This window comes from Helianthus annuus, chromosome 17 (genome assembly GCF_002127325.2).
Source record: "Helianthus annuus cultivar XRQ/B chromosome 17, HanXRQr2.0-SUNRISE, whole genome shotgun sequence".
Classification (NCBI taxonomy): Eukaryota; Viridiplantae; Streptophyta; class Magnoliopsida; order Asterales; family Asteraceae; genus Helianthus; species Helianthus annuus.
In genome coordinates, this window is record NC_035449.2 from 144,647,898 (window position 1) to 144,659,324 (window position 11,427).

Below are 11,427 nucleotides of genomic sequence, written 5' to 3' on the forward strand. Positions count from 1 at the left end.
TCATTTTTCTCAACAAACCTTCCACAAAAAATCGTAAACCACCACTTGAATCTACTGGAAACTAACCAGCACATCCACCACCATAAATTGACCACCTCCACCACTAGAAACCGACCCTACCTCCACCTCCATTGCCCACAACAACCATCAACAAACCCTTACGCTCTGTTCCCGAGTTAACTTAATGAGGGAAAAGATAAGAAAGTAAAACTGAGAAAGGAAAGGACGAGAAAGAAAAAAAAAGATGTCTTTCTCCCCATTTCCTTCCAAATCGAAAGGAAAGAAAAAAACCAAAGAATTTAGCCTAGTTTTCCTTTCATTTCCTTTCTTTTCCTTCCTTAAATGAAACTTGGGAACACGACATGTTTTATTTTCCTTCCTTAAATGAAACTCTGGAACACAAAATATTTTTACTTTCTTTTTGTTTCTTTTCCTTACCTTCCATTAGTAAACTCTGGAACACAGTGTTAAAGACTCATTTTTAAGTGGGGGGATTTTTTGCTACATGAAAATACACGCCATTCCGGCTTCCTTCTTCGGGTCCATAGAGCTCGTTTTTGACCCCTTGCCTTTGTGATTTTTAGCACTGTTGTTAGGAGACAGGATTTGGATTTGGGATTTTGTGAAATTTCCCCATCGGTTAGAGAAGGAGACGCTCATCCATCTAAATTAGGTTCAAATTAGGGACTTCATTTTTTGAAATCTGGGAGACGTCATCCTTATCGACCTAAGAATGCCATAGATTAACAGTAGGGGAGGTGGAGACATTCACAATTTTGCTTGCAGGAGAAATCGCACCATCCTCGTTCTTCAATACTTGGGCATGCTCCATAATTGGGGTCGATAGACATCCATAGTACACACCCGATTGTTGTGCAGGTTGGATTAGTGAAGTAGCAGGAGGGATAAGCAGATTTGGTAGTGAAAATTGAGGGATTTCTTCCTTAGATGAAGAATTTTCGGACATGGAAAAGAGAGGCCGCTTGAAAGAGTTTTTTTTTTAAAGAAAGAGGGTCAGAGAGAGAGACAGGTGGGTTTCAGTTGATGATGATGGGTTTCAGTTGGTTAAAGGTTTAAAAATATAGAATGGAAAATAAAAAACAGAAATAAAAGTTAAATGTTCAAATTGCCCCTTGATTAACAGAAAAAATAAACCATGTTAGTAATTTGGTTGAAAATGGCAAAAAGTTGCAAACGTGTAGGGCAATATGGTACAAAAAAAGTCATTTTGGATGAAAATGACAAATGAGCCTAAACCTCTGGGACGATTTTGACAATTTACTCTATTAATTATGTTTCTTTTTAAGTTTTTAGTTATTAATTTAACAGTAAGAGTATTTAAGTTATTTCACACCCACTTTTTTTTTGAACGGCAAATTTGGATCACTGATGGACCACTGGAGTATCATCGTGCCACCAACGGAACCACCCGATCATATCCATCTCCACTAGGCATAATGCCTATACACCAATTCAGGAGGAAACCCAATAAATATGGGAAAAACCCCCTTGTGAGAATCGAACCCAGAACCTATTGGTCTAAAATCTTATCTCACCCCCAAGATACCACTAGACTATAAAGCCATGGATATTTCACACCCACTTAATACTAAAAACTAAGTTCATCCACACTAGAGCCTATTCAAAAACGAATATGTACAAGTTAACAACTATAACGCTGTGTTCCCGAGTTAAGTTAAGGGGAGAAAAGAATGGATTCTCTCATTTTCTTTTCTTTTCTCTCCATTTCTTTCCAAATTGGAAAGATTAAGTTTAGGCAAAAAACATCTCATTTTCTCTTCTCTTCTCTCCTTTAATAAAACTCTGGAACACAACTAAAATTTTTTACTTCCAAATCTTTTCTTTTCTCTCATTTAATCAAACTCAGAAACACAGTGTAAGTGTAACTTTAAAAGTGTTCTACCTATAAATAGAGCAAACCACAAACCACAGGACTATTCAAACATTTTTCACTATTTAACAATTATATCACAGTGGATAAGAAAAGCCCATCCTTTTTCCTTCTGCACGGAAACGCTATCTCTATCTCTATTCGTCAAAACCGGTAACAATGTCCATCGTCGCCGGCCGGATTACTCCCATCAATGCCACCATGTCCCCCCAGTTCCACCGCCCCTCCCCCACCGCAATCCTCCCTCTTCGCCTCCACAAAACCCACATCTCCCTCCACTGCTCCAACTCCTCATTCCTCAACCCTATCCGTCTATCACCCGTCACCCGACCCACCACCCGGAAACCCACATCCATCCAAATGAGCATGGAGGCCGGGGTGGGTTTGATGGGCACCAAACTGGGAATGATGACGTTCTTCGAACCCACCGGAAAAGTGGTTCCGGTGACTGTTATAGGGTTTCGTGAAGGGAATGTTGTGACACAGGTATGTATGTATTAGGATAAGTAAATAAACTTTATATATATATATATATATATCAAAATATTATTATGTTTATATATACACAGAGTATACATAAAGTTTATTTATATCTCTCAGGTGAAGACGGATGAGACAGATGGGTACAATGCCGTTCAAATCGGGTACAGACGGGTCCGGGACAAGAAGCTGACTAAACCCGAGATGGGTCACTTGGAGAAATCTGGGGTGATTCCATTGAGGCATTTGCAGGAGTTCCGGTTGCCGTCAGTTGATGGGTTTGAGCCGAATCAAAAGTTGGTGTTGGAAGAGTTGTTTAAGGAAGGTGATTTGGTTGATGTGTCTGGTACCACCATTGGCAAAGGGTTTCAAGGTTATTTCTTTATCTCAAATCTTTTGTTTTTTAATTAAATTGTTTATAGATTGTAACCAATTTTGGAAAAAATTGAGGGTTTAACTGTTAATTGATCCTAAATTTACCTTTTGAAAGCCTAATCAAACGATTAGTTGCTAACAGCCTATGCTTTGATCTTTAGAACACAGTTTATATGCTGTAATGTTTTGATCAACAATTCACTTATTAAATGATGAGAAACAATTGTGGGTGTATCGGAATAACTTTCGTCAAAACCATCCAAACAGGACCGTGATCACCCCTGATTAGTACGAGTATTTGACTACACATTTGTGTAAAAAGTTGCAATTTTATGAGACAGAAAGAATGATATTTACTTGCTATTTAAGTTCAGTCACTTCTATATTTCGTTACTTTGTGTATGAGTTTTTTTTCAGATATCGAATCGTGCATTAACATCTCTGGCAATGAGTCTCGGTAGTTTGTGCTAAAGGTGGTATTTATGACCCGTTTACTTATAAATGGGTTGATTTAGGCTACGTTTTATCGTGTCCATAGTTTTAAAAAACGGCTGAGGCGTGCGCCTCAAGGCGCGCCTCGAGGTGAAACGCCCAAAAAACGATTCTGAGGCGGGGTTATGTTGTATGTGCGCCTCAGAGGGGCTGAGGCGCTAAAAAGGCTGCGCCTCAGGTGCGCCTTAGGGGTTTTTGATACTTGTTTTTGATGTTTTTGAATTTTTGTGTCAATTTCAAGCAATTTATGTCTTTTTTGTGTGTGTTTTTGATGAATTTGATGATGAATTTAGTTAGTATTATTATTTTTATAAGATATACAATTTTTATATTTATTTTTTAGTTCCACCTCGGGCTTACGCCTCGGTTCGCCTCGAGGCTTACGCCTCATGAGGCGAAGGGAAAACACCCCAAAACTCGTTTCCGTTCTTTTAAACCTTGATCGTGTCAGATGGTAAAAAAAGTTAGATAAAAATCATAAAACATGTCAAACGACAAGCGCACAAATTGCTTTATTTAAGAAGTTAGATTGACCGTAACAATATAGATTTTGTAACCATATTTAAAACACTACTTGCAAAAGGGCTTGCAGCCTAACGCTATCACGGTGTGTACTAATGGTGTTCTTCCCCGAGTGGCTGATAATTTTAGTCCCCACGGTGGACTGATATGTGTCATGCTACTATTACACTCGTGCAATAGTAGTTAATTGCTTTCAGTTAGGAGGATCTTGCATAAGTTATTTATATTATAGGTAGCGGGTCATGTTTAGTAGGATACTCCTTTTCTCTCTGAATTTTCTTTGGAGCGTGACCCCCTCTGAGGGTTGCCGTTTGCTAGGACCATGACATGTATGATTGTGTTTATTGTATTCTTATCGGGCTGGGCCTTGGTTATCTTGTTTTCCAGGTGGTATAAAGAGGCATAACTTCAAAAGAGGTCCAATGACCCACGGGTCAAAGAGTCATCGGGCTCTTGGTTCAATCGGAGCAGGAACAACACCCGGGCGCGTGTACAAAGGGAAGAAAATGCCTGGTCAAATGGGAGGAACAAAAACCAAGATCCGGAAACTTAAGATTGTCAAAATCGACACTGATTTGAGAGTTGTGATGATCAAAGGGGCGGTTCCTGGTAAGCCCGGAAATCTTATCCGAATAGCTCCTGCCAAGATCGTTGGCAAGAACATCCCAAAGAATTAGTTTGGTTTAATGTTCTCTTCGGTTTGTATGATGTTATTATTGTGAAGTTCTGTAATGTGAATTATGATTTCGAACAAGGATATGACATTGGAGTAGGGTTGTAACTGAATACTTTGAAAATTATATAATTTGTTAGAATTCATGTTATTTTATGTTTGTATTACTGGTGGTTTCTGTTTGTTTGTGAGTTTTATGTTAGGTTTCTTAATGGTTTAAATAGGTTTAGCTTAAGTATTCAGCCACAACCAAAAATATCTATTTTATCTATTATCCAACCCATCTAGTCGAATGTTTTATAATAGTTTAGTTATTTATTCACATAGTACAATGTTGAGTGGTATATAATAAATCGTTTTTTTTATTGGTGAACTTCATGTATAAGGTTACCACACTCTCCAAATCAGAGAGCCCCGTATTGCTCCACTTTGGCCAGACTACGTGTCTTCAACGGGCACACGCTGGCTTCAAAGTTTGAAGTGTAAATAACTCATATTGCGTGTTGCAAGAAAAGATACTATCTAGCGTTTGAGGGATCTTGTGTGCAAGTAAGTAAGTTAACGAATATCTTTTGCAAAATTACATAGTGTAGTATTCAATGTGATTGTGAGGGATCTTCCTCACAAAATAAAGTATTTGACACGACAAGAAGCTGCCTACTACTATAGCAACAAGGAATGTTTCACAGTGATCAGTGATTTATCACCAGGTAATGTGTGTCAGGGACACATAAGTTTTGTTGTACAATTAAGCCACCGCCTTTGTAACATCAGAGTACATTTAATGCATGCCAGGCTCAATTCTCGACTTACGAATATCTTATGTAAGTTCAGAACATGAAGTACTTCTCAGCTCTACCTAATCACAACCAATGACCAAAATTACATTACAAGTCCTAACCTACAATAATTCAAACAAGAATTATCCCATCACTACCTAATACCTATTTCTACATCATGTTGAAATACTTTTAAAATCAAAGCAATGAAATCTATGTTAAAACACGTGTAAATTCGACAGATTAGGGGAAACACATGTAATATTTTTCAAACCTATTTCTTTTTTTTTTTTTGGTATTGTTTGATCCATTAGACAATGCCTATATGTATCGAGAATATGAAATTGGAAGCTCTATAAGTAATTCTCAAGTTGTGATTGCTTCTTTTCTCACTAGAAGTTACCATTTTTCAAATATAAAATAATTCGAAAGCTTTCACTTTTGAAAACTAAGAACACAAAAATTTGGATGCTACTAAAAAGAATAGCACGATACAATAATTTCATAATGATAATTTCTGGATCAAAATAAGTAGTGGCTTTGCTCTGCCTGAGATTTACTAGGTGTGGCTAGGGCTACAAATGAACCAAACGTTCGGCGAACCGTTCGGTGGGAAGTTCGTTTGTTTATTAAATAAACGAACACGAACAAGAAATTTCGTTAAATGAACAAACATGAACATAGGTCGTGTTCGTTTGTTTATATTCGTGAACGTTCGGTAACGTGTTCGTTTGTGTTCGATAGTTCATTAGTGCTTTTGGTTTTTATATTTACTTAAATACTTCAAAATTTCGACAAATTAAATATCTAATAAGTGTCGGTGCATTATATATTCTGTTTATGAATGATTATTTGTGTTCATTTGTTTCCATTTGTGTTCATAAACATTAGTTTGTGTTCATTTGTGTTCGTCAATGTTCGTTGCTTAAAATTAACAAACGAACACAAACATAAAATCTCGTTCGATAAATGTTCGTGAACGGTTCGCGAACACATATATTTCTTCACAAACGAACACGAACAAGGTATTGTTCATGTTCGTTCGGTTCGTTTGTAGCCCTAGGTGTGGCTGATGTTATTGTTGTTTCTAAGCAATGGATGTTATAAATCAGGGGAGTATTCCGAATAATATTATACAGTAGGGACCAAATTGAAACATTTGTAAATCGGTACAAAACATCGTTTCGTCCAGTTTCCTAACTGCATCAATTGAATGGCGGAGAGTTTCTGAAAACCGATTCACGATCTCATCATCTGCCGGAAAATCGTATCCGATCTTGCAAGATCCACCTTCCTCCGTCCATCGCCACCGTATCCTCTTCAATCACCGTGAGGTAATTGCGCATCTAGATCTCCATCTGATATGAAATGTTTATGTTAACCTAGGGTTTAAATCGTATAAATTTCATCTGTTGATGTTCAGATTATTAGGTTATTTGATTGTAATTATTCAGATTATTAGGTAATTTGTTGTAAAATTGATTGTAATTATTCAGATTATTAGGTAATTTGTTGTAATTTGATAACGTCCAGTTGGCAGAGAGTGCATTGATTGGTGGATTGAGTTCTAGATTTGTTATTGAGAGTCTTTTGCTTCAGATTTGAAGTTCAGTAATGTTGTTCATTTAACATGTTGCTTTTGTCTCATGTGGAATTCTGTAAACAAGGGTTTTGATAAACTTAACCTTTGAGCTATGCTGTTATTGATCCACACTTGCATAGTTCTTTTGGATTTGCTTATAATCAATCATTCTTTTGGTGGTGCTATTTGTTGATTGTTACTTTTGGGTCTCAAATATGTTCTTTTTGGCCATTTCTTGGTTTTATACTTGGAAAATGCTATTTCAGGTTTATCTTTGCTACTTTATTATCATTTTTGTTTGCGTATTGGCATTTATATTTGCAATGCTTGATTATAGATTGCAAGAGCTAAACGCCGGTATATTTATGTGACTTCACTGAACTAAGCTGGTTTTAGCATTTTTTTTGGATGAAAATTCTCCATTCCTCCTGTTATTACAATTATCGGGTAGTAGCCATTTTAGTTTCTAAGCATCTTCTTTTACAAATAAGCTTGCTTTAAAGTTATTGCATATACTCGTTTATACTATACTGTCAGCGTGTTCTTTGCATACGAAATTTACAGCCAAGTGTTTATCAAGTACGAAGACAGAGGCCCATGTGTTAATGCCCATATATGCCAACACATTCATGCATATAGTACATTATATATACTCTAGGTAGAGAAATAAGGATTAAGTGTTGGTAAATCTTTTGTGAATGCTTGGGTCAATCTTCACTTGGGAATCTAATACATCTTAACGAGCACTAGTCACGTTTTATTTTCCTATATGTGCTGTATCCTGTATGTATGCTTGTGTTAACCCATGTACACACTCAGTAATATCTCTATTGTTATTTGGCTTCTGAACATGGAATCATTTACATCCTAGTGCTGCATCGGAATCAGCCTTGAGATTCTAATTATATATGTTTTTTAGGTACGCTCAGCTGGTCATACCTTTGTTACCAAAAGAGAGATATGAAGACAATTGCAGCAGTTCTTGTGGCGATCTTACTTGTGGTGTCTGAACTGCCACATGGGCTTACTTTCTCATCTACAACCCCTGCTTTTTTGTGGTCAAACGTCCAAGATGGGTACGCATACTTTTTTTGAAAGCATTGAAAACCATTCAATAACGTGTGTCTTGTTGAAAGTCAAACTGATCATATATTTGTTCGTCATTTTACTTTGACCATCATTGCTGGTCAAGTTTCTTAATGTTAAGCACTACATTCGTTCAATTATCTTATTCCTTTCTTATGAACCAAGTTGGCTTATGCCTTGTTATAATCTTTTACCGGTATGGAATCACAGATTGACTTCTAACAAAGTTAAGGAAGCTGTAAGCTACCAAACCCTTTCACCAAAGGAATTGGCGAAATCTGTCATGTCAGAAGGTGGCTGGTCAAACTTACTGGTAACGGTTTCTTATCTAGTTGGATTTTCCCTTATAAGTGTTTCATGTTTGCAAGCCTTATGCAGTTCTGTTTTTTCAGTGCACCAATCAGAAACCTGAAGAATCCGTTGATCTTGCAATTGTTTTTGTTGGGAGAGAGGTAGGAATATATGACAACTTTATCCTTCTTTTAGTGTCATTTACTAAACTTTGAATCCAGATTTTCATTAAGAAATGTTCATTTGCTCTCAAGTTACAAATGGACACATTTGAAATCAGTATCTACAACTATATAACTTGATATCGGGTTACTGTATTTTCGGGATTCTACCATAATTAGTAGAGTTGAGTACTTACGGGTTAGCCATTTTTTAATCACAGTCTGTTGACATTTCTGGGCGTAAAAATGAAGATCAATCGCTTCTAGACTTGCTTAAGGTAACCGCTGCATGAGTAATAAAAGTTTAATTAACCTTTGTTCTACATTCTTTTCTTGTATAAACCCTCAACTTTAATGAACAGGCCTCATTCACAAAGTCAACATTTTCTTTAGCATACCCTTATGTCTCTGCATCTGAAGAGAATAAACCTCTACAAAGTTCATTAGTTTCCGAGTTGGCAGAAACTTGTGGACTTGATGCCGGATTAAGCAAAGTTGGTATTCTGGAGTCATGTGCTGCAGAGGGTGGAAACTTTGAGAAACTTGCTGACATCAGCTCTGTCAATGTAATGATTTTTGTCTTGCTGGAATAAATAATCACATTTTTCTAGTTCTCCGTACATATTTAGTAAATAGTAATTAACCATTCATTTACAATGACAGGAATATGTAGTTTCAAGTATGGAAAAGAAGTCCAAGGGGCAGACGCCACTGGTTGTATACTGCAATGGAGCTGACTCACCGAAAGGAAGTGAGCAACCACGTTCCGAGGGTATGTCACGATGGTTCTCAATATCTACTTTTTGAGTAGAGGTGGACAAATGGTTAGACGGGAGGGTTGGGTAATGGGTCAAAACGCGTCGTTTTTATATGGGTCAAACAGATGTTGAAAACTTGAAAATTTGGGTTCCTAGATATTGAATTCATATAAGTAATTAACTAGTAAATTTCTCCCGTGCGTTGAGGCGGCGTCGAAACGTAAAGTAACGCGAATTTATGCTGTCTAATGCAAGCGTATCGTATTTGACTCGACTCGTTTCAGAACAAAATTTATGTCAGAACGTAGACCAACTGAACACGTACATAAAAAATATGCACGAAAACGTTTTATATTTGACCTGACTTACATCCTTGAAAAAAATACTTCCAGACGTAAGAAAATAGTGGTTTTTTTTAAAGTTAAAGATGGTATCGCGTTGCGGCGGCATCAAAAGATAAAGTAACTCAAATGTATACCGTCTAATGATATCATATTATATTTGACTTGACTTGACTCGTTTCCGAACAACATTTACATCAAAACGTAGACCAACTAAAAACGTACATAAAAATATGCACGGAACCAACTCATTTCCGAAAACTAACTTGAAGTTATACCGACACATACATATACATAAATAAGCACTTAAAACTCGAGGGGGTATAAGTGTAAAAACAGAAAGTTAAGGGGTTAAAGTACCCAAAAAAAAAACCAAAAAAGAAAAAAAAAAGGAAAAAAAAAGTTAACCCCAACTTGTTCTTTAATAATGTTTATATTGTGTTAAATGCTATTACATAATTTTTTTAACAAAATAATTTACGAGGTTCTATGTGTTAGAACTTAAAATATATGCTGTATGCTTATTAGTTATTGACCTCTTAGAGATAAAACATAACCTGTAAATGGGTGGAAATTGCCTTTGGTTGTGGATGAATGTGTTTATTGTCTTGTGTAAATATTGTATGACCAGTTTGTTGAAATGCAGGCGAAATTTTGTCTGAGCTCATAAGTTCGGTGGAGAAGACAGGAGCAAAATACTCTGTTTTATACGTCTCTGACCCGGTCAATGTCATCCGTTATCCTTCTTACCGCCAGGTAGACAGGTTTCTTGCAGAAAAATCTGGAAATTCATCGCGTGATTCCAATGCATGTGATGGAGTTTGCCAAATCAAATCATCATTGTTGGAAGGACTTTTCGTGGTAAGTTGACCCTCTCTCCTCACCTTTTTGACTATTAGTTAGATTTCAAATTACCTGTTTTAGATAACCAGTATAGGAATAACTGCAACTAAGGGTGTTTATAAACCGTTGAAACTGACCGAACGCCCAAAACTGAAGCAAGTCGGCCAGTTTGAGATCCAAACGGTTCGTTTTGGTTGTTTGTCGATTCATCATTCCGGTTCGGTTTTGGAACTTGGAACTAGCGTGTAAACCGAACCGCCCGTTAAACTTTGATTATTTGTGTATATGCATAGTTTTTTTCTCTTTATTTTTAAATGTATAGTTATGTATATGTATTATAGTCATGAACCAGACCATGAACACCCCTTGTTGTAACAACTATTTCTTATGATTATTTGATTATTTTGGTATCATTCAACATGTAGATCCTAATAAAAGTTTTCAAATGCTTGGGAACAATATCATTCGATTTTGTGATGTTTCAGGGACTTGTTTTGCTCATAATTTTGATCTCGGGACTTTGTTGTATGGCTGGTATCGACACCCCGACAAGATTTGAAGCTCCCCAAGAATCTTAAATCTTTCCCAAGCTTTTGCAAGCAAGATTTCGTTACTTGCGGGGCAAGTATGAAAGTGATCTCATTATATTAGTTCAGCTTTGAATGAGTTCTGTTTACGGTGTACGCTTGTCAATAATGGTTCATCTAGGACATTTCTTCAGACACTTGGTGTGCATTTTGTATTGACATAAAACCAACATGCAAAGGTAGTTAAAAACTTATAAAAACAAAGCTTCTTTGTGTCGTGAACACATAGTGGCGGAAACCGTATCGTAAAATCAAGCTGCTTTGTTTGGTTGGTATGAAGAAAATAAGTTGGAATGGGATGGGTACTTGGTTATGTTTTGTTTGCTTTCATTTCAATCTTTCATTATTTTTTTTGGATGGATATAATATTGTTGTAATAAATATTATTTATTGATTGTAATATGTCGTGTAGTATTATTACTAGTACTAAAATAATATATATGTGCTATGTAGTTACAAAAATCAAGTATGTTTTACCGTCTAATTTTGATAAAATTTATGGGTTGAACTGCTAAGTAAGGTATTGGAAACCACAAATCAAACTT

The 11,427-nt window shown here is 36.4% G+C and overlaps 2 protein-coding genes across 2 annotated transcripts; both read left to right on the forward strand.

The window, feature by feature from the left end:
• The first annotated feature begins 1,954 nt into the window (after positions 1-1,954).
• LOC110930606 (50S ribosomal protein L3, chloroplastic) lies at positions 1,955-4,610 on the forward strand. The gene is made up of 3 exons (XM_022173943.2): positions 1,955-2,398; positions 2,513-2,765; positions 4,169-4,610. Exons 1-3 carry the CDS (start codon positions 2,072-2,074, stop codon positions 4,456-4,458), a joined length of 870 nt encoding a protein of 289 aa, XP_022029635.1. The 5' UTR covers positions 1,955-2,071; the 3' UTR covers positions 4,459-4,610.
• Positions 4,611-6,408: 1,798 nt separating this feature from the next.
• On the forward strand, positions 6,409-11,282 carry LOC110930605. The gene is made up of 9 exons (XM_022173940.2): positions 6,409-6,567; positions 7,735-7,891; positions 8,112-8,214; positions 8,294-8,353; positions 8,575-8,631; positions 8,716-8,919; positions 9,017-9,125; positions 10,099-10,313; positions 10,781-11,282. The coding sequence occupies exons 2-9, from the start codon at positions 7,776-7,778 to the stop codon at positions 10,871-10,873; spliced, it is 957 nt and encodes a 318-aa protein (XP_022029632.1). The 5' UTR covers positions 6,409-6,567; positions 7,735-7,775; the 3' UTR covers positions 10,874-11,282.
• Positions 11,283-11,427: the final 145 nt, after the last annotated feature.

Coding starts and splice junctions, on each gene's coding strand:
- LOC110930605 (XM_022173940.2), top strand. CDS start 7,776: ATGAAGACAATTGCAGCAGTTCTTGTGGCGATCTTACTTGTGGTGTCT. Junction 8,632..8,715: donor CGCTTCTAGACTTGCTTAAG/GTAACCGCTGCA, acceptor TTTAATGAACAG/GCCTCATTCACAAAGTCAAC. Junction 8,920..9,016: donor CTGACATCAGCTCTGTCAAT/GTAATGATTTTT, acceptor TTACAATGACAG/GAATATGTAGTTTCAAGTAT.
- LOC110930606 (XM_022173943.2), top strand. CDS start 2,072: ATGTCCATCGTCGCCGGCCGGATTACTCCCATCAATGCCACCATGTCC. Junction 2,399..2,512: donor AAGGGAATGTTGTGACACAG/GTATGTATGTAT, acceptor TATATCTCTCAG/GTGAAGACGGATGAGACAGA. Junction 2,766..4,168: donor CATTGGCAAAGGGTTTCAAG/GTTATTTCTTTA, acceptor CTTGTTTTCCAG/GTGGTATAAAGAGGCATAAC.